We start from the raw sequence: 23,522 nt of genomic DNA on the forward strand, positions 1-23,522 counted from the left end.
TGAAAAAATCGGAAATAATAATGGAAAAAACTGGAAAATAAAAAAAAAAAGAAGTATTTTTAAAAAGTTCGAAAACTAAATAGTATGTGAAAAATTAAATGGAAAAATAGTATATTGGAGAGAAATGTGATGATTGAAGAGTACTATTTATTATTGTGTGAACAGATAACTGTGAAATAAAAATAGTATTTTTTTTTAAAAATTATATTTATAGAGAGAATAGAAGACAACGCATTTAATTTGTGCTTGAAAACGAATAAGAATGTGATGACTCCAACCCTGTTCAAACCCTAATCTTGTATTTATGCAGCCACTGTCAATTGACCAAATATTTTAAAGAAATAAAAAAAAAAAAATTAAAAAAAAAATTAAAAAAAAAAAAACTATCGTGCTCCACTGAAAATCTGTGTTTGGCATCTGCTACCAGCCAATTCAGAATGAAAAAAAAGACGGTTATCAGTATTCACTTCCTTTTTTAGATTTAAGAATTCTTCTCAAATAATCTGATAGGCTACGTATATAAACAGTAATCCATATTTTTGGTTAAAATATTGTCTATTGCAAACGATAAATAAAAGTTTTGAACCCCCCCTCTAGATTTTACCAACCCGTTTTAATCCCGATTCTCCAAATCCCTTTATCCATTAATGGTTCTACTAATTAATAAAGACGATGGCGCAATGACGGTATTGGAGTGTCTGCTGAGCGTGCTGAGAGGTTTATCATTTTGTGACCACTCATTAATTACGAACAGAACCATCTCCAAAACAATCTGTTTTACACTTACTAGACCATGGTTGAGATCAACTACTTCATTGCCAAAGGGTACTTTGTTGTTGTTGCCAGTGTCAAAAGAGAGAACCCTCCATTTTTTTACCCTCGGTTCAGACCACCAATTAGGAACACTCATCTTTTAGCCAAGGGGTGATGATTATTCATTCCTCAACCAAAGAGAGGAGAGTGTAGGGTGAAAAGCAATGGAGAATAATTTGATACAACAACTAAAAAATCGTCCAATTTACTATACCAATTTAATTTAGATGTTGCTTTTTCTTGTTCTTTTCTTCTTCCTTTTAGTTCATCCCTACCAACACCACTGTTTCTCCCTACTAGTTTAGTTTGAGAGAGTATATATAAATATAAAAAGTGTGATCCATTTAGTATCAAATGTATTTAACCACTTTTCTCCTTTTAATTTAAAAGTGTCGATTGATTGGGCAACTGTCAACAACAACAACAACACCACCACTTCTCCTACTAGCTACTAGCAGGGGCTGCTTCTTTTGTTTGTTGTCAGTTGAGTCAACGACCACAATAACTCTTCTCTTTTCCTTGACCCCGTCCATCCCAAAGAGGCATATCTTGTAAACATTTAGTCACACATGTCTGTCGTGTTTGTTTGATTCAAAAAGTTATTGTTGCTGCTGCTGCTGATGTGTTTGATGTTGTTGCAAACTACCCAATTTGTTGGTTCACGTGTGTTTGTTGTTATTTGGACACTCCCTCTTGACGACGTTCCTTGGTTTATTGGCAGTTTTGTCTGTTTTACTATTTTGGTTATTATTTCTTTTGTTGTTGCTGTTGTTGCTGTTGTTGTTGTTGTTGTTGTTGTTGGTATTTCAGTGATATATCTTCCCAATAATTATAATATGACTCTTTATTCTTCCAAAGGTAATATTTTAAATATCGATCCCATTTTTCCTAATTTAAAAAAGAATATATAAAGTTAGTAACAAAAACACTTTATAGCATTTCAGAGGGTAAGGAAGAAAGCAAAAGTTGTGTGTGTCTGTGTGGTTTGATCATGATCATGATAATAATAATGATCATGATGGATGATGATGATGTGTAGTGGTTGTAATGGATGGGGTTGGATATAGAAGTGATAAGTTTTCCGATGGATTTCATTTATCACTACCACCACAAGTTGGAATATTAAACTTTATCAATCCAACACATGGGTGTTGTGTTGGCCGATCAGATCAATTATTTTAATATTTAGATAAAACTAGATCCAATGGTGATGTATGGAATAGAATAGAATAAGATAGAATGGAAGATTGTGTGTGTGTGTGTAAGAGAGAAAGATACATACAGTATTTGTACTGATACAAGAATAGAATTTTTGATGTAATGTGAGACAGTTAAATGAAGCATAGGAACGATCGTTCTCACATTGTTTGAGTTCTACCAAATGCTCTGAACAGGAATCCACTACCTGTTTAGTCTTTTTGTCGGCAGTGACGATAGCATCAACCATTTTACATCTCTCATTGAATTGATCGGGATTCAAGTGTAGATAGTCTTGATAGAAATCTTTAAATTCATCAAACTCTGGTTCAGGGAATCTATATCGAGTCATTTCTTCCTTCTTTTTGATTTCTTCTTCTTTTGTTTATATAAATTACAAATATTAATACAATGAATGAATGAATAAATGAATGAATGAAAAGATAATGAATGATAAACTTTTAAAGCTAATACTGTGAAAAAAAAAAAGATATAATGGAGCTCTTCAAAATTGAGTGGTTTCAGTATCTAAGTTGTTATCTATTCTTCTAGAGAGAGAGTGCGTGTACGTATGAGTGTGTATGGTTGTGAGGAGTTTGTTGGATGGTTGAAGAATAGAAAGGTTAAATTAAATATATTATCTATGCGTAATTAAACAGACAACATCGCTTTGCGTGCATGCTCTGACGGGAAAAACATAATGTATTGCTCTTTCGTTCGTTTTCAAAATCAACATATATCGTATTCATTCAAATTATCTATCTCTATCTATCTGCTATATTAGTATTATTATAATTATATGAATACGTGTCGAACATAACTTATTGTGACACATCATGTTATTCAACAACATCACCAAATATATTAAATGCAATAATGGAGCAAACACACTCAATGCATGTTTTCTGAAATCAGTGACGACATCATCATCATCAACAACAAACAACTATAGATACAACAACGTCAGCAATGGGTGTTATTCAAGTACGATAGTAACATCAAATAATAGAATATACAACAATAATAACAACAACAGATACTATACTTCGTCACGACCCAAAGTGATGGTGATTGCTGGACCAACGGGTATTGGTAAATCGAGGATTGGTATAGAGATTGCAAAGCAGATAGGTGGTGAGATTATCTCTGCCGACTCTATTCAAGTATACAAGAATGTTAATATTGGGAGCAACAAGCTACCCGAGGACAACATACAACATCATCTCATCGATATTCTCGACGTCGGTCAAGAATATGGTGTCATACAATTTTACAACATGGCAATGGATGCGATCAAGGATATATTGAGTAGAGGCAAGGTGCCCATTGTCGTCGGTGGCAATGGCTTTTACGTCAAGTCGCTGTTTGACGGCCTGTCAGGCGCCGACGACGGTGCACCCAGCCACGACAGACTAGTGTGCGACGGCATCGAGCAGCGTCTGCGTTCAGAGAACAACTGGTACAAGATGTTGTCTGTTTTACGAGAGATTGACCCTGAATCGGCCGACTCGCTTACACGAAACGATTATCGTCGAATGGCCAAGTCATTCTACGTGTACTCGCAGACTGGCCAAAAGTACAGCAGCTTCAAGAAGCGTGACCCGGGGCCTGCCGAGACACTCTACGACTTTAGATCATTCTATGTGACTACGCGTCGAGACTTTCTCATGTTTTTACTCAACTATCGGTGCGAATGGATGATCCAAGACGGACTCGTCAAAGAGGTAGTCGACCTACTTCTCAACGGTATGTCACCCAGCGATGCTGCCGCACGTTCCATTGGATACCGTCAGTGTGTTGAAGCACTCCTCACGCCCATGGACACCCCCATCTCCAAAGACCACGCCACCAACTTCCTCAACGACTTTATGTCTAGCACCCGAGCCTACTCTAAGCGCCAAGCCATCTGGTTCCGAAAGTGCGAGCGTACCCAATGGGTCAATCTCTCACCACTCCCAGAAGAATCTCTCTCCATCTTTAACGGTGGTCAAGATCTAAGTAGTTGGAATCCAAAATCAAAAAACTCTGTTCCAACTGGATGGTCACCAATCTCTCCTCCATCTCCAACACTTTCAACTGTCGAACAGTATGTATTATGATATAGTAGTAGTAGTAGTAGTAGTAGTAGTAGTAGTATAGTAGTTTTTTTTTTGGTGACTTACAAAATATACTTACCCAATTATTTTAGTATTTTAGAACAATTTAATCAAACGCCAGAAGGATTTGAATCGGCAATTAATACAGAGGAATCTGAAGCTTTAAAGACCAACTCTAAACAACTTTTAAAGGTTTGCAAGGAAACCAAACACGAATATCTATTATTTAACCAATCGACCATACTTCCACTTGCCAAATTGATTCGTAGTGGACGACAATACATCTATGAAGCAAGACCAGAATTATTTACTCCACAACTTAACCCACATTTAAATGGAACTGCAACCAAAAAAGGAGATAGAATGAACCAATAAATCATCCAATATACATAAAACATATCATTCCTCTTTTCTTTTTCTTCTTTTATCTATTATTACACACTATTTATTATTTCGATCCATTGTTATTGCTATTGTTACCAGCAGCGGCGGCGGTATTATTATTTGCATTATTAGATTGTTGTTGTTGTGGTTGTAAATTAGCATTTTGCATTAAATCACTGATTGACTTGTCTAAATCATCGATTCTACTTCCCATTTCATCAACTAATTTGAAAAAGATAATAAGTAAACTGAATGAATATTATATGATGTTATCAATAACTTTTAATTCATACTTCTCTTTAAAATAGATTCTGACATTGTTTCAAATCTAGATTGCTAATATAAAAGTAAGGATGTTAGTATTTGTTTAAAACAAGCTTGTTTGTAACCCTTGAATAAGAGATTGCAGTCTCTGTATGTACCATTTGCTCTAAAAGTGTTTGAACGAAATGTGACATATCTTGAGAACTAGTGTCAACATCTGATGGTTGTTGTTGTTGTTGATTGTTGGTTGGTTGATTACTCATCTTATATCTGTCTATATATCTATCTGAACTCTTCAAATTGATATTACAATGAAAAATAATCTTGCCATTCAGGTGTTTTTCATAGTATAGTTCAAAATCAAATCTTTTTTTTAAATTGTTTAACAAAAAAAAAAAATAAAGGATATTTAAATATAATAATATATAATAATAATCAACAAATAATAATAATAATTTTCAAAATTTCTAATCATAAATAATATAAATTATAAATTAATAATGATTATTGTTTATTAAAAATAAATAAAGTATGAAAAAAAACCAAAGAGCTCAATTTTGACAAAAAAACGAACGAACGAGAGGGGACAAAGTTATATATTCTCTCATTGATTTAGTTTTTTATCGCTATCTTTCTATCTATTATTATTTTTCTATCTATCTTTGTACATATTTCAATAACAACACACAGAAGAAGAAGAAGAGAGAATGAATAAAGAAGTAGCCAAGAAACAGATCTTTGTCAAGAATCTTCCATTTGCATTCTCAAAGGATGAATTAGATACATACTTTTCAGATGTCGGACCTATCAAGCGTAGTTTTCTCATCAACAGACCCGGTCAGAACTCATCTACCACTGGAGAGGCTTTCTTGTGGTTTGCTCTCGACGGTCATGCTGAGAAGGCTGTCACTGAAAAGAACGGCACCATGCTCGGTGGTCGTAAGATTATCGTTCAAATTGCAAAACCAAAGATCGTAGAGAGACCAACCAAAGCAACAACAACAGCCACTGAAACTAAAAAGGATGGTGAAGAACAAACAACAACAACTGGAGCAGTCGTAGAAGTTAAAAAGGAAGACAAGAAAGCTGCAGCTGCAGCAGCTGCTAGCTACGTAGTAGAAGTTAAAAAGGAGACGGTTGTTGAAGAAGACCCAAAGGAAAAGAGAAAGAGATTGGCAGAAGAAGAAAAACAGAGAAAGGTAGAAGCTGAACAAAAGAAAAAGGTTGAGATGGATAACAAGAGAGCTGTCGAAATTGTCATTGTCGTCAAGGACTTTGTCTCGGACAAGAATGCTATTTGCGACCTCGTCAAACTTCCAAAGAGTCTTATTGCCAAGACATTCACCATTCCATTCTCCAACGGAGCCGTTCGTATCATCTGTCGTGACGAGCGTGCCTGTTCATCACTCCTCTCTGCCTTTGCAAAGACCAAATACAATAACAAAAAGATCATCTGTCAAAGAGAAACTCAATACTTGAAGCATTGTGAAATCATCCTTCGTAATCTTTCTGAAAGTGTATGAAACAAACAAATTGTTAATAATAATAATATTATTATTTAATTCGACCAGTTTATTAATTAATTAATTATTTGTTTATTTATATTATTTATTTTTAGGTTACAATGCAAAGATTAGAAGAATTATTTTCAGTACATGGTGAAATATTATTAATCAAGATGCCAACTAAATTATCAGCCACTGGAACACAAGTAAACAAAGGTTTTGCATTCATTTTATATTCGAGCAAGTCAAGTGCCGAAAAGGCATTAAAGGACGTAAACTCTACCGATATCCAAGGTAGACCATGTGCCATCGATTGGGCTCTTCCACAATCTGAATACTTGCAAATAGTAAAGAAAAAAGAAGAGGAATTGGCCAAAAAAGATAAGATGCAAGACAGCGATGATGAATCAGACGACGAATCAGACGACGACAAACCAAAGGGTACCGTCGATTTTGACAGTGACGAAGAAGATGAAAATAATCAAAAGTTTGGTGATAGTGATGATGAATCCTCATTCAAGGTTGGTGATTCTAAAATGAATGTCAAGGGATTAAAGAAAATGGATGTTGATAGTGAAGATGAAGAGGATGAAAATTCAGAAGATGATGATGACGAAGAACAAGATGATGACGAAGACTCTGACAACTCTGACGACTCTGATTCAGATTTGGATTCAGATGAAGAAGAGAAAAGAAAAAAAGATGAAGAAAAGAAAGAATTGGAAAAGAAAAAACAAAAGAATGGTAATTATTAAATATTTAATAATAATAATAATAATAATATCAAACTCTAATATTAATCCCAATTTCTTTTTATTTTTATTTAGTTAAAGAAATTAATGAAGGAAAAACATTATTTATTCGTAATTTATCATTTGATACAAAGGAAGATAGATTGAGAGAAGAGTTTGAAAAGTTTGGAGCGATTGAATTTATCAAGTTGGTTATGGATCATGCAACCAACCGTTCGACTGGAAAGGCATTTATCAAGTTTACAAAGAAGGAATATGCATCTGCTGCATTGGATTTTGCTGCCATTCAAACCGTATACGATACAGCTAGCGACAAGAACCTCAAAAAGAAGGATCGTAGAAAGAAGGATTCACTCGACATGTCTGCACTCTTACAGAGTGGTATTGTCGTTGATGGAAGAAATTTGATTGTCGATGCTGCCGTCGACCACGAAAAGGCTGGCAGTCTCAAGGACCGTCGTGCTCCAAAGCTCGACAAGCGTAACAAGAATCTTTTGGATATTGGTCGTATCTTGCCCGAGTCGGAGCAAGGTCTCGAATTCACAGACAAGGATTGGAAGATGCGTGATTTGGCCGACCAAGAAAACAACCACAAGTTCAAGGTCAATCCAAATTACTTTGTTTCGCCAACTCGTATCTGTATCCGTAACTTGCCATTAGAGGTTGGAGACAAGCAATTGAGTCGTGCCATCAAGCAGTTGTTGCCCGAGTCCAAAACCAAGGTTGTCTTGCACACCAAGATCGCCGTCAACAAGGAACGTATCACTGGCAGCGGAAAACCAAGATCGCTTGGATTTGGTTTCGCCGAGTTTACAGACCATCAATCTGCCCTCAAGGTTGTGCACGGTCTCAACGGCAAGATCGATGCCTTTGGCAAGCCAGACAAGGGACATCGTCTCTTTGCCCAATTCTCCATCGAAGACGCCAGAACCGTCAAAAAGAGAACCGAATTCCTCCAAAAGATCAAAAAGGTCAATTCGGACAACAAAAAGAAGACGAGAAAATTGATAAAGGAACAACGCGACCGTGATGCTGCCGAAGGCAAGGAAGTCGACAAGACATTGTCGCGTGGACAAAAGCAAAGAGAAAAGAGAAGAAAGCAACGTGAGAGTGGTGACTATGCCGCCGTCGAACAAGCTCAACTCGCCAAGGAACACAGAGAATTGCTCAGAAAGAAACGTGAATTAGAAAAAGAAAACAGAGAACCAGTCATTCCACAACACATCATCGAAAAGAAACGTGCCAAAGAAAATTCAATCAAAACAAATCCAAAGGGTGACACTACAAACTCTTCCTTTGACGACCTCGCTCAAAAATATGTTAAAAGAAATTATGATGACTTTAGTAAATCTGAACAATCTCAATCTTTACCATCAATTAAAAGAGATACAAAGAAAAAGAGATGGTATGAATAAATTAAAATTAAAATTAAATAATAAATATTATAAATATATAAACAAACCAAACAATCAAACAATCAAATATACAAAAGAAGAATCACAAGACAAGAAAGATATTACAAATTAAACTATTAATTTTTTTTTTATTCTACTGAGGATACTCATGATTCCATGCAAGTCAATGACTGATGAATTGGTTGGTGAGTATGATTGTTAATCAATCAATCAATTGTTAATCTACCACCATCTATCCTCCATTATAACCACCACCGTTGCCCCTTCCATAATTGTAACCACTTCCACCACCAAAGTTGTTTCTTCCCTGGCCAAAGCCTCCACCACCACAATATGCTGAATGGTTGATTGATAGTTCACTTGGTGATCCATTGGAACTTACTAGGTTGTCTTGGGAATTTGATTGGCTTTGGTTGATCCTGGAATAAGATTTGAAAGATTCTCTTCAAAGAAAAAAAGAAAAAAAAAAGAAAATAATTAATAAATGGAATATAAAAATAATATGTAAATACTTACTAAATAACATTGTTAAAAATAAAAAGATAACTGTTAATGTTAGGTATGATAATTGAATAATTTTTAAAGATAATTGGATAATTGTTTAATGATTATAATACAACATAGTTTACAAATATTTATAGTCACTTGTTGATTAAATATTTTAAAAAATCCTTCTAAAAATCCATAACCCCTTTTGATGTTTCTAGTTTTAGAAATGAATAGTTACTAATTTAAAATACCAAAAAGAATTAAAAAAGGTAGTGTTAGAAAATGATTGGAATGGATAGTGTTGAAATCGTAGTTTGTGTAGAATGGTTATTTTTTGTACATAAATAATAATCGATAGATTGCTTTGTGTTTATTAAGTTGGCCAAACATATTGGCCACGTTGCAAGGGTGATATCGTGTTTATTGAGGTAAAGCACCATTAAAGTTGGCTAAACAGATCAGCCATGTGGCCAATGTGGCTACACATTTATCCATTTCTACTGAATCCAGTTTGTCGACACCATCTCCTTCAGAGTGATGATACCAAAAATATTGAGTCATGTTTGTAAGCAATGAACCACCTGGAACACCAGCAGCCACAAGTGGATAGTTGTCAGTACCAGCTTCACCAACTGAAACTTGATCACTTCCAACACCCTTTAATACTTCGCCTAAATCAGACAATGCCTTGATTGTATTGTCTGATGCACCTTGCACACCGATTCCATAGGGTTGTGTAACACCTCCATCAGTCTCGATTGAAAAAAATGTTTCATTTGCATGTAATAGTGCATAATTGGCACCTCCAGCTGCTCCATTCTCTTCATTGGTCCAGGCAACCACTCTAATAGTACGACGTGGTACGATACCCAATGCTTTGATGAGTCTGACTGCTTCCCATGCCACCATGACACCTCCTCCATCGTCCATTGCTCCTTGACCAACATCCCATGAATCAATGTGACCGCCAACCACGACAACCTCGTCTGGTAGATCGGATCCAATGACATCACCCATCACATTGTGTGAAACGGCCTTGTCTGGGAGTGTTTGTGCTTCCATATACAAATTAACGACAATTGTCTGATTAAGATTCTGTAGTCCTTGCATTAAATCGGCATCTTCCAATGTAACGGCGGCTGCTGGGATGGTAGTGGTTGCCGTTCCACCAGTATGTGGATTACCCAACGAATAAGGTGCAATCGAGCGCACCAAACAAGCAATAGCACCAGCCTTGGCGGCAGCAGTTGGTCCATTTACTCTATATTGTACCGTTGTTCCATAGTCTGTAAATACAACGTTAAATAGTACAATCTTTCCAACTGCCAACGCTGAATTATTTGTCAAATCATCAAAACTTGTTACAACTAATACTTCTCCTGTTATTCCCTAAAGTTAAAATAATATAATATGTTAGAACAATGTAGATGTACATGTGATCGACTCTACTTACATCTTGACTAGTAGTATTGATTGAACCACCTAAACCAAGGATATTTAACTTTTTAAAGTATGGTGATTGAATGGAAGCATATTCATTGCCTCTGACCCAATGTGTCACATTGACAGGTTCTTTGTGTACATTGGCAAGTCCATCAGTGATCATCTCTTGTTCCACCCAATTGATTGCATTTTCGAGTGCAGTCGATCCAGACAATCTATTACCAAACAATGCACACATGGTAGCAATTCTAGAATACGCCAATGTACCCTTCATCGTTGCATCGATAATATCCTTTGAATAACTCTCGCATTTGTATGAAAGATTATCTGTTTTGTTTCTATGTGACAATATAACTACTGGAATGACAATAGTAGCAACCAACAATAAAACTACTACAATCAATAATGTGTAACATCTCCAATTTGATTTCCATTTCTTCTTTCTAAACAAAAAAAAAAGAGACAAACAGATTAGCACTTTGATATACTTAGATAGATAGGGTTATCTATTAATATATATTTATATACATACGCTCTCTCAAAAAGAGATTCAGAGTGTTTATTTGGATTAATATGTTGAGGTAAAAGAAGATTATGTTCGATTTCTTGTTCACCAAGAATAGAGTATTTAACTGAATCTATCATAATTCTATTGTATATATGTATGTACTAGTACAATCTCTCCTTCTTCTTCTCCCTCTGATCTAATCTTTGAATTAAAGATAAATAACTTTGTTGTCTTTGTTGGGTCGGTTGAAAGAATAATAAATAATAAATTAAAAATAATAAGAAGAATTTTAAGATGTTTCTGTTTTGATCAACGGACAATCTTCAAACAGATTTTTTTGTTTAGATATCCCGAATGTTGTCGATTTTATATATATATACAATTAATTAAGATTTATTCTATTCTAGAGATCTATGACTACGGGGACCACAAAAAAAGAGGGAAGTTTAGTTTAAGCACCTTCCTTTGAATCCTTTTCTTTGGATGGTGTATCCTTTTCTTTTCCATCCTTTTCTTTTCCGTCCTTTTCCTTTCCATCCTTTTCCTTTTCAGATTTGTCCTTGTCTGCAGTCTCTTTTCCTCCTCCTCCTCCTCCTCCTCCTTTGCCTTTGGCAGCATCTTTACTAGTAGATGTTGATGGTGCTGGTGCAGCAACGGTTTGAGCTGATTGAGGAATAGTTTCTGCAAAGTATTCTGGTTTTCTAATGTTGAATCCATAGTCTTTCAAACCTTGAGAGAGATCATCCATTGTCAGTACCAACGACTTTTCCTTCTTTACCTTTTCACGTGTAGGTGCTTGTTGTCTAATCTTACAGTACTGCAAACTATCATCTGCAACACTTGATATAAACTTTTGAGTTGCCAATGATATCAATCTCTTTCTACAAATCAAAAGTAAAGATATATATTAATCTCTTTTCTCTATCTCTATCTCTCTCTCTCTCTCTATATAATTCATTCCATACATTCTAATATCGTTACATTCAAAACCTGTTCTCTGTAAATAATAAGTTATCACTTCATCTGGTATCTACAACAATCAAGAGTATGAACAACAAACATATGATTAGTTTTTCTCTCTACTAATCAACATTGAACAAACCTACAGTTGGTACATAATCTTCCAATGAATTGATGAATTCATCATAATCTACTTGATCTAAATCCATAATACTATATATCTAGACAAAGTAATGTATTTAATGTGAGACTTTAGTCACAACTATAGTGAATGAAGATTGAAACAAACAAGATTCGAACCCAAAAAAAATATATTAATAATTTTTTTTTTTTTATTTGGTGTCTCGTGGGATGATGATATAGAGAATGATATCTATTTAAATTGACTATACAGACTCTATACTTATACAAGAACAGAGATGCTCATTGTCATGCATGTGATGGTCTATTCGGCGATGATGGTCCTAAGGGAGGCAATGGCAAAGATGGTTGGGGGAGATCGGATCACCCTGCTTCGTACCTCGTTTGATTTCAAACGGTTCAGACAGTACGTTGTTGACGATGGCGCGGACCATAGAGCCGCTCAAGAGGAAAAGGGATAGGTTGACCATGACTGAAGGTATGCCAATATGGATTAGCGTATCTCTAATTGCCTCATTGGATATCGAGTCAAAGGCCTTGTGGAAATCGTTTAGGGTAATAAACCCTGATTGTCTGGTGCGATTGTTATAGTCGATCACTTCTAGTCACAGATTTGTATGCATTGCTGTGCAACTTACCAACACATTCAAAGTTCAAGTATGTATAATGGTTAAAAAAGAGACTAAATACTGATCACTACCCAAAGAATTGGATGATGATCTCAATTCAAATCTTTCCAATGATTTAGAGTGACATCCTGGATAGCAATCGAGATCAACTATACAGGGATTGAAGAAAATCACCCCTGCTACTTATAACCTTTCAATTTAATTTTTATCGAGTTAACTCGTGAGTATCTCTTTTCTTCTAGCATTTGCCCTGAGAGAACAAGTTTCGTTCGTCTCTGTATGGTCGCAGATTAATCAAGTATGCAAATTGGCGCTCGTGTACTGTGGTTTGTAAATTTTGGGTCTCGGTCCAAGACCAACTTTTTTGGTACGCCATGCATGGTCTTGCCTGACAGGGTGCCATTTTCAAAGGTACCGAAAGAGCTCAGAAGAATACCTGGAACGAGACCAATCAGACTTTAATCAACCGCACCAAATGTTGTTGATGAATTAATCGAATCTTTTGTATGGTTGATTAAAGTCTGAATGAATCGGTCACTTGCCTTTGTTTATTAACTTTGATTAACAAACCGTATGTATATTCAAATATAAATAATAATGATTTCCCCAACACATTAATTTTCCTTTCTTTTTTTTTAGTTTCCAAGCATCATGATTAATTTGTTGGAATTAAATATTTATTTGTTTAAATATTTATTTATTATATTTATTTATTTATTGATCACTACGTTGATCAGCAATCTTTAGAGAGGAAATGTTTGAAACGGCGTCATCGATCTTGTCACTGTCTGGCTTTTCGAAAATCTCTTCAAATGTCTTTGGAATCTCTGCAATCATGTCCAATGTGATGGTGGATCTACGATTCTTTTCAAAGGCATTGTATGCACAACGACGAACAAATGTACAACCGGCAAATGATGCCAATAAAGTACTTGAATAATTATTATTTACATTGTTGTTGGTGGTGGTGGTGATAGTATTGTTAATAGACGACGAGGAAGAGGAGGAATGAGAGTTATTTTTTTCATATAAACAAGCCCAAGCGTACATTGTACCAATAGCACCTGCTAAAAGGTCACCTTGTCCACCACATCTTCTTGGCATTCCATCACTCGAGCATACAACTGTTTGTTTTCCATTGGTAATTATATCTTCTTTTCCTTTTTGAATAATTGTTACATTTCCTAAACTAAAAAAAGGAATAAAAAGATTAATTAATTTGTTATTGTTTGTTTGTTTGTTTGTTTGTTTGTTTGTTTGTTAGTTTGTTTGTTTGTTTGTTTGTTTGTTTGTTTGTTTGTTATTAACATACTATTCTGATAGTTTCTCTGCAGATAGAGTAGATGATGATTCAATATTCAATTTTGATTTGACAGTATCTGACAAACCCTTAAATTCCATGACATTGGGTGTGAGAATAACCTTTTGATTATTTTTAATTATATCAAGATCATTGCAAATTAATCTAAGTGCGTCCTATTTGTTGTACAACAAATGGAAAATAATTGATTGATTAATAAAGGTAATATATAGTTGATTGAGTCGTATACATACACCATCTAAAACCATTGGTAAATCGATATCTCTGGCAGCTTTGATGACTTGAGTGGCACAACTCCAAGCACTAGCAGATCTACCCAATCCAGGACCAATGATCAATACATGTATACTGAGCAACCATGGGATAATATCTGATGGGTCGTATGATTCGAGTGGATGAACAATCAACTCTGGACATAATGTTTTGATGGCAGTGGCAGTACCACCCTCTGTTGGAGCAAAGATGTGACATATATCAGATCCAATTCGAAGTGAACTGATACCAGAAAAGTATGGTGCTCCTGTATACTCCTTGCTGCCTCCCATGATGGCTATTCTACCAGCTTGTCCTTTATGCATCGATGTGCATAGTGTTGGTATATATTTGGTGAAACTTTCAATTAAATGTATTGCTGTTGAACTGTTCATTCTGGATATCTATCTATCTAATCTATCTACTATAACTCTTTTACTATTACTTGATCATTGCCTTGTTAACAACAATGAAGTTGGGCTGAATCGATTTCTTTCAATTTTTAAAAAAAAGGAGGGAAATCAAACCAACTCTGCATCAATCTTGCCGTTACACCCCTTCATCTATTTTCACACACTGTCACTGATTTCCTAAGTCTCCTTTTACCCATTGTCCATTCCATTTAGTCAATTGGATATTTAATATTAAAATATCATATATATATCAATTTATAAATATATAATATTATTTTATTTTTATTGTCCTTTATCATAGTTGCATAGTTTATGTGATGATTATAATCATCATATAATATGGATGGGACGAATAAATATCGTGATATGATAATAGCTAATTAGATTTAGATTAGATTTGGTTCACAGTGACACGACATCCACACCCCCTTTAATTTAGGTTATTAAGTTTGTTTGGCCTGGGGGACACAAACAACCGACTCGCATCATTTTTGATTCGACTTTTACAGAAGTTATTAACTATTATTTTCGAAAAGAGAATTATATTAATTTATAAATATCTATAATATATTTATACAACCAAACCATAGTTATAATAGAAGAATGGATATAGAATTCAAATTTACACCTGTATTAAAGAGTGCAGTTGATAGAGTCATCATTCATAGTCAAACATTGGGTATTGACAAGGAGCAATTAGCGCTACTCGAAAGTTTCATAAAGCATTCAAAACCGGGCATACCATATGCTCTCATTAAACAAATATCAACATACTTGAAACAAATATACAATACAACAACTAATAATACTACCGAGAATGAAAAGAAACAAGACAACAACAACAATCCACCATGTTATTTACAAGATTTATTAAAAGGTTCAACTGTTTACATTCAACCTAAACCAATTGTTCAAGTATGTTATCGTAGCTTATTAATTGTATTCTTGAATGAGGAACTAATTAGATCTATTGTCTATTTATTTATATAGGAATCAGCAGAGATAACAGCAAAGAGAATATACTTACAAAACAAATTAGAGAATCAAAGATATGATAAGATGACAAAGAATGTTGGTGTAAAGCAAGAAGAGGATCCAATGGAGTTGGGTGATTTCCGTTCGCAATTGTCGATCGGTGTCAATATATTGGTCACCTTTTTCACATTGTTGGCATGTGGTCTGTTTGTTGGTGGCAAGTATTGGGACAGTTATCTCATTGGTCTTGCTTTTGGACTTGGATGTGGCATTGCTGGTGTCGCTGTTGAAACATGGCTCTACGTTATCAAATCCACTGAATCACAAATGAAAAAGACAAAGGATGACAAACTAGACGCTAGAAAGAAGTTTATCGAAATTAGAAAGATAACAAGAGAGATTAAGAAATCAAATGAGAAACCTTTATTAACTGCTGCTGCCGATTCGCCGTTGGATGAGCACGCCATTGCATTCTCCTAAACTAAACAAACAAACAAAAGTAAGGGAGGTTTAAATAATATTAAATATTAAATATTATTAATAATAAATAATTTATTCTCAAATAAGAATAATAATTTAGAATATATATGTCATTTATATATACATAGTTCTAAATTATGCATTATTTATATTTATTATTTATTATTTATATTTATTTTATGGATTGAAGAAAACTCCAAAGTCTCAAAAGAAATGAAAATAAGTTTTGATATTGTCCTATTCATTTTATTACTCTCGATCGAAGGTGATAAATAATATATACTACTACAAACATACATACAATATAATGGACCACTCTGAAGTTGGAAAGAGAAAGAGAGGAGGCGAAGAGGAACAAGGAGGAGGAGGTAGACAGATGGACAGAGACAACAGGGATTATGGTCGAGGAGGATCATATGACAGAGGAGGTAGAGGTGGAGGTGGTGATCGTTACTATAATAATAATGATCGTAGAGGAGGAGGATACTATGACGATAGATCATATAATAATAATAGACGCTATGAAGATAGACAACAACCATATCGTGGTGGCGGTGGAGGATACTATGATGACAGAGATAGAAGAGATTATAATAGAGGAGGAGGATACCATGACAACCGTGATAATAGAGATAGAAGAGATTATAACGATCATTACAACAACAGTAATAATAATAGATACAACAACAACAATGACAATAGACAACAATCATCTAGAGATGGTAGAGACAATAATAATAACAACTCGAATCAACAATCACCACCATTACAACCAGCAGTAGTATTACCAGTAGTACCACCAAAAGATCCAGAACAATTGGAAAGAGAAAGGGAAGAGGAACGAAAACGTGAACAAGAAAAGTTGGAAGAAGAGATGAGAAAGCGTCGTGAAAAGGTGGAACAATGGAGAAAGGAGAAGTTGGCAGCTGAAGAAACAAAGCAAACATCTGCAGATGTCACATCTATGCCTCCTCCAACAGCCGTTGCAGCAGCTGGAGCAGCGGCACCACCAACAAGCAAATGGAATTTGGAAGATGAAGATCAAGAAGATACAAATGCAGCAGCAGCAGCCGCAGCCGCAGCAGCAGCGGCAAAAGCAGCGGCAGCAGCATCATCAAAAATGGAAGAAGACGATGAAGATCCTCTCGACGCATATATGAATCAACTTGCCAAAAAAGAATACCAACAAACACAACAAAAACAAGAACAAATCAAACAACAAAATGAACAATTACAAGAACAACTTAAACAACAACAAGAAAAGAATGAAAATGGTGATAATACAACAACTGTTGCAATGGATACAGCTGCTGCATCTCCACCAATCAAAACAACAATTACTATTGGACCTATATCAATACCAAAGGGTGAAGTTTTAGGAAATGATGGTGAATTGGATGGTGAAGAGGAAGAAGACGATGATGAAGGAATAGAAAATGGTGAAGAAAAGGAAGTTAAAAAAGGAAAGAAAGAGATCTTGTCAACTGATCATTCAAAAGAGGATTATATCGAATTCCAAAAAGACTTTTATGTCGAAGTGCCAACACTATCAAATATGACAGAAACTGAAGTCAAAGACTATCGTTATGAATTGGGTGTTAAAATAACTGGAAAGAATTGTCCAAAACCAATTCAAACTTGGGCTCAATGTGGTTTATCTGATAAAATGTATGTAAATATATAGATAAAAAAGAGATAGAGATAATAATAATAATACAAAGATATATTAATATTTATTTTATTCTTTTTATTTATTTTTTTGTTTAGACATGCATTACTTAAAAAATATAATTATGAAAAACCAACAACTATTCAAGCACAAACGATTCCAGCAATTATGAGTGGACGTGATATGATTGGTATTGCAAGAACTGGGTCTGGTAAGACATTGGCTTTTCTATTGCCAATGTTTAGACATGTCATGGCACAGGAGAAACCAAAGCAAGGCGAGGGTATGGTCGGACTGATCATGTCGCCAACTCGTGAATTGGCATTGCAAATCTACAGTGAATGCAAAAAGTTTAGCAAGATATTGGGATTGCGAGTGTGCTGTGTGTATGGTGGTGCCAACATTGGTGAACAGATTGCTGATCTAAAGAGAGGTGCTGATATTGTAGTGTGCACACCTGGACGTATGATTGATATTTTGTGCGCCAATAATAAGCGTATTACCAATCTCAAGCGTGTGTCATTCCTCGTGTTGGATGAAGCCGATCGTATGTTTGACCTTGGGTTTGGTCCACAGATCATGTGTGTCATTGATAATGTGCGACCGGATCGTCAGACGGTCATGTTTAGCGCTACTTTTCCCTTCAAGGTGGAGCAAGTGGCGAGAAAGATTCTGACACGTCCACTCGAGGTGATTGCCGGCGGCCGAAGCATTGTGTGCAGCGATGTCGAGCAGGTGGTCGAAGTGCGACCTGAAGAGACGCGTGTCAGACGTCTTCTAGAGCTGCTGTCGGCGTGGTACCACAAAGGCCAGATCCTCATCTTTACCAACAAACAAGACACGACCGACAATTTGTACAAAAACCTAAGTATCGCCGGCTACCAGTGTCTGTCGCTACACGGCAGCAAGGACCAGACCGATCGTGACGAGACCATCTCGGACTTTAAGTCAAAGGCCAAGACCATCCTCATTGCCACACCGTTGGCGTCGCGTGGGCTCGACGTCAAGGACCTCAACCTGGTCGTCAACTTTGACTGTCCCGATCACTTGGAAGACTACGTGCACCGTGTCGGAAGAACGGGGCGTGCGGGCAACAAGGGCACCGCATACACCTTTATCACACCCGAAGAGGAGCGGTTCGCGCCGAGTATCGCCAAAGCGCTCGAGCAGTCGGGCTCCAAGGTGCCCGATGAGCTCACCAAGCTCTGCTCCGACTACCAAAAGAAACGGTCCGAGGGCAAGGAAGTGCTCGTTGCCGGCAGCGGTTTCCTCGGTCGTGGACACAAGTTTGATGCAGCTGAAGAGGCCAAAAAGAAGGAAGAGAGAAAGAAACAACGTCGTGCATATGGTATCGATGAGGATGAGGATGAAGATGAGACTAAACCAACTCTTGAAGAGGTTGCTACTCCCCCTCCCACTGCATCTACAACCGACTCGCCAACCGGTGCTACAACATCGACCACATCGCCAACTGGCACGACTGCTACCACCACTACGACAGCAGCAACCGATACAACAAGCACGGTTTTGGGAACCGACCCAACCATGTCTGCTGGTCAACAAGCACTGTCACAAATTTTCGGAGGCAATGCGCCACAGATGAAGGCAGAGGATGCCATCAAAGCACTCCAACTCGCAGCTGCTCAGAAAGCACAGAAAATGCAACAAGTTGCTCAATTGGCAGCAGCACAGGCAGCAGCATTGGTCAATGCCAACTCACCCGCCTCCTTTAACGATGATCTTGAAATCAACGACTACTCACAACAAGCACGTTGGAAGGTCACTCACAAAGACTCGTTACTTCACATTACAGAAATGACCCAAACTGCCATCACCACCAAAGGTACTTTCTTCCCACCCGGCAAAACAGTACCAGCCGGAGAAAAGAAATTGTATCTCTTTATCGAAGGTCCATCAGACGCCCAAGTTAGAACTGCAAAGACTGAAATCAAAAAGATTCTAGAAGAAGTTCATCTTATTTCTCATAATGAGAAAGGAAAATATTCTGTCTTTTAAAATCAAACAAAGAGACAAGAGAATCATTGGTATAAATCAATTATATTATTTATAAATATCAAAAGATTTAAACAATAAATGTGATAAAGATGGTGTTAACATTCCTGGTACCAGGAATGTCCTGAAAACTTAAAAACAAAATTGATGAAACGACACCTATACGGATGACACTTTTGATTGGTGAAAACAACACCATTGTTAGGTGAAAAAACACGAGAAAACAATCCTATCTCCTCTCGTGCTTTGCAACACCCACACATTCACACTTTATTCATTCGAAAAAAAATTAATATTATTATATTATTGTTGGTGTTTAAATTTGATAGCAATTCAATTGTTTTATTTTATTCCCAAATAAATATATTGCTTCATTCTTCTTGACAAACAAATAAAAAAGAGAATAATACTATGTGAATACAATGATAGCTAGTCCAACTACCAATTCACCTATCCAATCATCTCCACCATCTTATCTAATGGAGATGATTAAAGTCGTCAACATTTCACCTAGAAAGAATAACAACAGTAGTAGTAGTAATAATAGTAATAATAGTAGTACCAGTAATAGTTTCAACAATAATAATAATAGATTACCTCATATTTTAGAATACAAAATATTAGATCACTTTTGGAATGATACAATTGTAACTGATAGTTCATTGTTTAGTGATAACAATAATCAAAATCAAAATCAACAAACAACTAGGAATAATAATAATAATAATAATAGACCTCTAACTGAAATAATAATTCATTCAAGTAAAAAAGATTTAATGGATAGTTCATTGGTTTGTTGGAGATGGTTTAATCATTTATATAAATTATATAGTACATCTCCTTCTTTTGTTTATGGTGATGAATTATTTTTAGATGAGTCAACCAATAATACAAATAATAATAATAATACAAATATAAATACAAATAACAATTTATTTAATCAATCATGTAAATTTAAACATTATAGAATTGATCATTATTGTGATCAATTTACCGACGATTCACTTGTACATTTCAACGATGACCAAAGAAAACATTTGTTTTCTAATTTAACCAAACTCGATATATTCAACTACCTCTTCTTTGATGGGTTAAAGATGCCAAATGGAAGAAGGTCACTACCCGAGGGCTACGCTAAAAAGAAGGCGTCATCGAGTAAATTGATCAATGGTGCTGGAACTGACAGTATCATCCTATTCAAAGCTAATTTGGCAAAAGTGATTGGAGATATGGGCAAGCCATTACAATCGATTAGTTATATACACGACAAGGAGTATCTTGATCAAACATTGGCTCAAATGATCAACGAACCAAAATGCTACCAACAACTACAAAACTTATTTGTATTTGCATTGTTGCCATCAGACATGGTGATTGAAAAGGTGGAATCGTTTATTCGATTGGCATCAAATACTCTTACTAAATTGGTTGTAGCACTTTGGATACCGATCGACAAGGTTGAAGCGATTCTTCAACTAAACTTTCCACATCTCTTGGAACTTGGGTTTGGCAAACATGACTTGTTCAGATTCCCCTTTAAATTGGTGAATCGACATGCAGCACTTCATACCTTTTCATTTCATTCTCAACAAGACTATAGAGGTAGTGTGTCGGGTGGATTAATAGACTTTTTCAATACTACAACGATCGAGTTTCTCAAAACTCCCATGTTGCATGCTTCCGAATACGACTGTCTCGTCAACAACAAGGCAATCAAAAAGTGGGAAATGTCAACTCTATTCTCCAACGGACAGACCTATGGATTCAAACCATCACATCTCCAATACCTATCACTCAAGATATACTATCCAACCGTGTCGATCAGCTTCAATATATCCAACCCTAACAACTCACCAACACAACTCACCTGTTTAATGGTAGAAACAAGTCCAGATTCCATACCAAATCTCTTGTCATTCCTACCACTCTGTAAATCTCTAGAAACTCTTTCAATTAAAACATATATAGAAAATAGAAAGAAGAAATCTCTAAAATCAACTCCTTTTCAAAATATGGTAAATATTAAAACAAAACAAAAAAAACGAACAATAATAATATGATTATTAATTTGACAAACTCTTCTGTTTATTTATAGATTGGAGATAAAACATTTTTTGATTTGCTTTTAGATTATATTCCATCGTTGAGGTTATTACATATGGATAGACATTCATTTGATCTACCATTATTTAATAACCTTGAATCATTTTTTGGCAATCATAAAGAAATCCAAGTTGTAACATTTGATTTTATTTCCAACGATAGTATTCCATCGGAAATTCAATCGAAATTGTATCATCCATATTTTAGAATTATAGTACAAACAAAATTTAAATATACTTTTAAAAAAGAACCTATTACTACTTTACCTAATCCATTCATTCAACAACCTCAACAACAACAACAACAACAACAACAAAATATAATTGAGGATAATAATAATAATAATAATATTAATAATATAAATAATGTTTCATCTCCGTCATCATCACCACTACTTTTAGTTGATATTAATGGAAATGGTAATACTTCTCCTCCACCCTCCCCTCCCCCTACTCCTCCTTCTACTCCTACACCTGCTTCACAAACACAAAGTTCAAAATGTATTATACAATAAAATTAAATTTTGTCCTTGTCTCTTTTTATTTATTTATTAAATGTACAAAAGTATGAATGTTTGTAAATCTTTAACCATTTTTAATTAAATAAATATGTTTATTAAACAATGTGACAGGTGGACTCAAGCTGCCTGTCTGTACTACTATACATTAAATAGTTATGAATTGATCAACTCCTACCCACTTTTTCCTACCTCATTCTTAGTAATAATAATAATAATAATATAAATAGTGATTCATCTTCTCCATCTCCCCTGTCTTCTCTTCGAATGGACTGACAATTTAAAGATGGTTGTATTACCTTTTTTAATCAAAAAAGAAAAAATTAAAAAAAATCGACCATTTTATGTATTCATACATTGACACTTTCAGTTGTTTGTTTCGATAATTCATCATCCATCACGTGTACATTAATCAATTCTTAACTATATTTTAACCATGGTGTATTACATAGTTAGAGAGAGTTAAGTTACTCTATGCAGATTCAATTATCTATTCAACCAGATTTCTTATTAATACAAATATGAATGAATCTACAATAATACGTCACCAGACAGCAAATACTCTCTAGTTTTGAGATAGATTAAAAAAAAATGGAAAAGAATAAATATAAGTATAAGCTCTCTTTAGCTGGACTAGCACCAAGTTTATATGTGTACATTCATATACAGATATCTATGTATAGATCTATCGCAAGATCGACCTCTCAAGATAAAGAAAGAGTATGTATAACCCTACCCAATCATCTATATATACATGACCGCGATCAAAAATAATAGTAAGAACAATTATAACATCAATAATATCAAAAATATTATTAGTAACAATTAAAATTGTTACTACAACAATAATAATAATAATAAATTACAACAACAACAACAACCTTAAACAACATTCTAAAACATTTCTAAAACAATAATCTAAAACATTCTTTTATTCTCTCCAAATTTGCAATGAATCAGAAATTTAAACAACAAGATGATATCGCAATTGTCGGTATTGGGTGCAGATTACCTGGTGGCTCAAGAACACCACAACAATTCTACGATCAGTTACTCCAAGGTCTTGATGGTATCACAACGTCGACACCAGACAGATGGTCGAAATCATTCAGTGATCAGAATTTCATTAACACTGACAACCAATAATAATTATTTTTTTTTAAATCCGATCACACTACTTTTG

General features: G+C 35.2%; 12 protein-coding genes across 12 annotated transcripts; 7 read left to right on the top strand and 5 right to left on the bottom strand.

The window, feature by feature from the left end:
* Nucleotides 1-1,560: 1,560 nt before the first annotated feature.
* Nucleotides 1,561-2,362, bottom strand: DFA_08551 (uncharacterized protein; the record flags this gene model as incomplete). Its single annotated transcript, XM_004355986.1, has 2 exons — nt 1,561-1,701; nt 2,096-2,362. 2 exons carry the CDS (start codon nt 2,360-2,362, stop codon nt 1,561-1,563), a joined length of 408 nt encoding a protein of 135 aa, XP_004356039.1.
* A 484-nt stretch (nt 2,363-2,846) lies between these two features.
* iptC-2 (putative isopentenyltransferase) lies at nt 2,847-4,481 on the top strand (the record flags this gene model as incomplete). The annotated part of the gene is made up of 4 exons (XM_004355987.1): nt 2,847-3,185; nt 3,477-4,096; nt 4,118-4,143; nt 4,207-4,481. 4 exons carry the CDS (start codon nt 2,847-2,849, stop codon nt 4,479-4,481), a joined length of 1,260 nt encoding a protein of 419 aa, XP_004356040.1.
* Nucleotides 4,482-4,554: 73 nt separating this feature from the next.
* On the bottom strand, nt 4,555-5,017 carry DFA_08553 (uncharacterized protein; the record flags this gene model as incomplete). The annotated part of the gene is made up of 3 exons (XM_004355988.1): nt 4,555-4,712; nt 4,784-4,826; nt 4,913-5,017. The coding sequence occupies 3 exons, from the start codon at nt 5,015-5,017 to the stop codon at nt 4,555-4,557; spliced, it is 306 nt and encodes a 101-aa protein (XP_004356041.1).
* Nucleotides 5,018-5,461: 444 nt separating this feature from the next.
* DFA_08554 (uncharacterized protein) lies at nt 5,462-8,426 on the top strand (the record flags this gene model as incomplete). Its single annotated transcript, XM_004355989.1, has 3 exons — nt 5,462-6,271; nt 6,373-7,003; nt 7,087-8,426. The coding sequence occupies 3 exons, from the start codon at nt 5,462-5,464 to the stop codon at nt 8,424-8,426; spliced, it is 2,781 nt and encodes a 926-aa protein (XP_004356042.1).
* A 909-nt stretch (nt 8,427-9,335) lies between these two features.
* On the bottom strand, nt 9,336-11,003 carry DFA_08555 (peptidase M28 domain-containing protein; the record flags this gene model as incomplete). Its single annotated transcript, XM_004355990.1, has 3 exons — nt 9,336-10,304; nt 10,369-10,801; nt 10,891-11,003. 3 exons carry the CDS (start codon nt 11,001-11,003, stop codon nt 9,336-9,338), a joined length of 1,515 nt encoding a protein of 504 aa, XP_004356043.1.
* A 314-nt stretch (nt 11,004-11,317) lies between these two features.
* DFA_08556 (uncharacterized protein) lies at nt 11,318-12,035 on the bottom strand (the record flags this gene model as incomplete). The annotated part of the gene is made up of 3 exons (XM_004355991.1): nt 11,318-11,747; nt 11,832-11,863; nt 11,973-12,035. 3 exons carry the CDS (start codon nt 12,033-12,035, stop codon nt 11,318-11,320), a joined length of 525 nt encoding a protein of 174 aa, XP_004356044.1.
* A 400-nt stretch (nt 12,036-12,435) lies between these two features.
* DFA_08557 (uncharacterized protein) lies at nt 12,436-13,251 on the top strand (the record flags this gene model as incomplete). The annotated part of the gene is made up of 4 exons (XM_004355992.1): nt 12,436-12,522; nt 12,579-12,624; nt 12,839-12,926; nt 13,236-13,251. The coding sequence occupies 4 exons, from the start codon at nt 12,436-12,438 to the stop codon at nt 13,249-13,251; spliced, it is 237 nt and encodes a 78-aa protein (XP_004356045.1).
* Nucleotides 13,252-13,310: 59 nt separating this feature from the next.
* DFA_08558 (uncharacterized protein) lies at nt 13,311-14,564 on the bottom strand (the record flags this gene model as incomplete). Its single annotated transcript, XM_004355993.1, has 3 exons — nt 13,311-13,785; nt 13,909-14,072; nt 14,151-14,564. The coding sequence occupies 3 exons, from the start codon at nt 14,562-14,564 to the stop codon at nt 13,311-13,313; spliced, it is 1,053 nt and encodes a 350-aa protein (XP_004356046.1).
* A 621-nt stretch (nt 14,565-15,185) lies between these two features.
* On the top strand, nt 15,186-16,037 carry DFA_08559 (uncharacterized protein; the record flags this gene model as incomplete). Its single annotated transcript, XM_004355994.1, has 2 exons — nt 15,186-15,497; nt 15,573-16,037. The coding sequence occupies 2 exons, from the start codon at nt 15,186-15,188 to the stop codon at nt 16,035-16,037; spliced, it is 777 nt and encodes a 258-aa protein (XP_004356047.1).
* Nucleotides 16,038-16,344: 307 nt separating this feature from the next.
* On the top strand, nt 16,345-19,722 carry helB1 (putative RNA helicase; the record flags this gene model as incomplete). The annotated part of the gene is made up of 3 exons (XM_004355995.1): nt 16,345-17,705; nt 17,805-18,253; nt 18,761-19,722. The coding sequence occupies 3 exons, from the start codon at nt 16,345-16,347 to the stop codon at nt 19,720-19,722; spliced, it is 2,772 nt and encodes a 923-aa protein (XP_004356048.1).
* A 419-nt stretch (nt 19,723-20,141) lies between these two features.
* Nucleotides 20,142-22,908, top strand: DFA_08561 (uncharacterized protein; the record flags this gene model as incomplete). The annotated part of the gene is made up of 3 exons (XM_004355996.1): nt 20,142-21,734; nt 21,815-22,241; nt 22,796-22,908. 3 exons carry the CDS (start codon nt 20,142-20,144, stop codon nt 22,906-22,908), a joined length of 2,133 nt encoding a protein of 710 aa, XP_004356049.1.
* A 382-nt stretch (nt 22,909-23,290) lies between these two features.
* DFA_08562 (uncharacterized protein) lies at nt 23,291-23,485 on the top strand (the record flags this gene model as incomplete). The annotated part of the gene is made up of 1 exon (XM_004355997.1): nt 23,291-23,485. The coding sequence occupies one exon, from the start codon at nt 23,291-23,293 to the stop codon at nt 23,483-23,485; it is 195 nt and encodes a 64-aa protein (XP_004356050.1).
* Between the last annotated feature and the right edge of the window lie 37 nt (nt 23,486-23,522).

This window comes from Cavenderia fasciculata (genome assembly GCF_000203815.1).
Source record: "Cavenderia fasciculata unplaced genomic scaffold Scf_ET2XIPL01COFD4-5, whole genome shotgun sequence".
Classification (NCBI taxonomy): domain Eukaryota; phylum Evosea; class Eumycetozoa; order Acytosteliales; family Cavenderiaceae; genus Cavenderia; species Cavenderia fasciculata.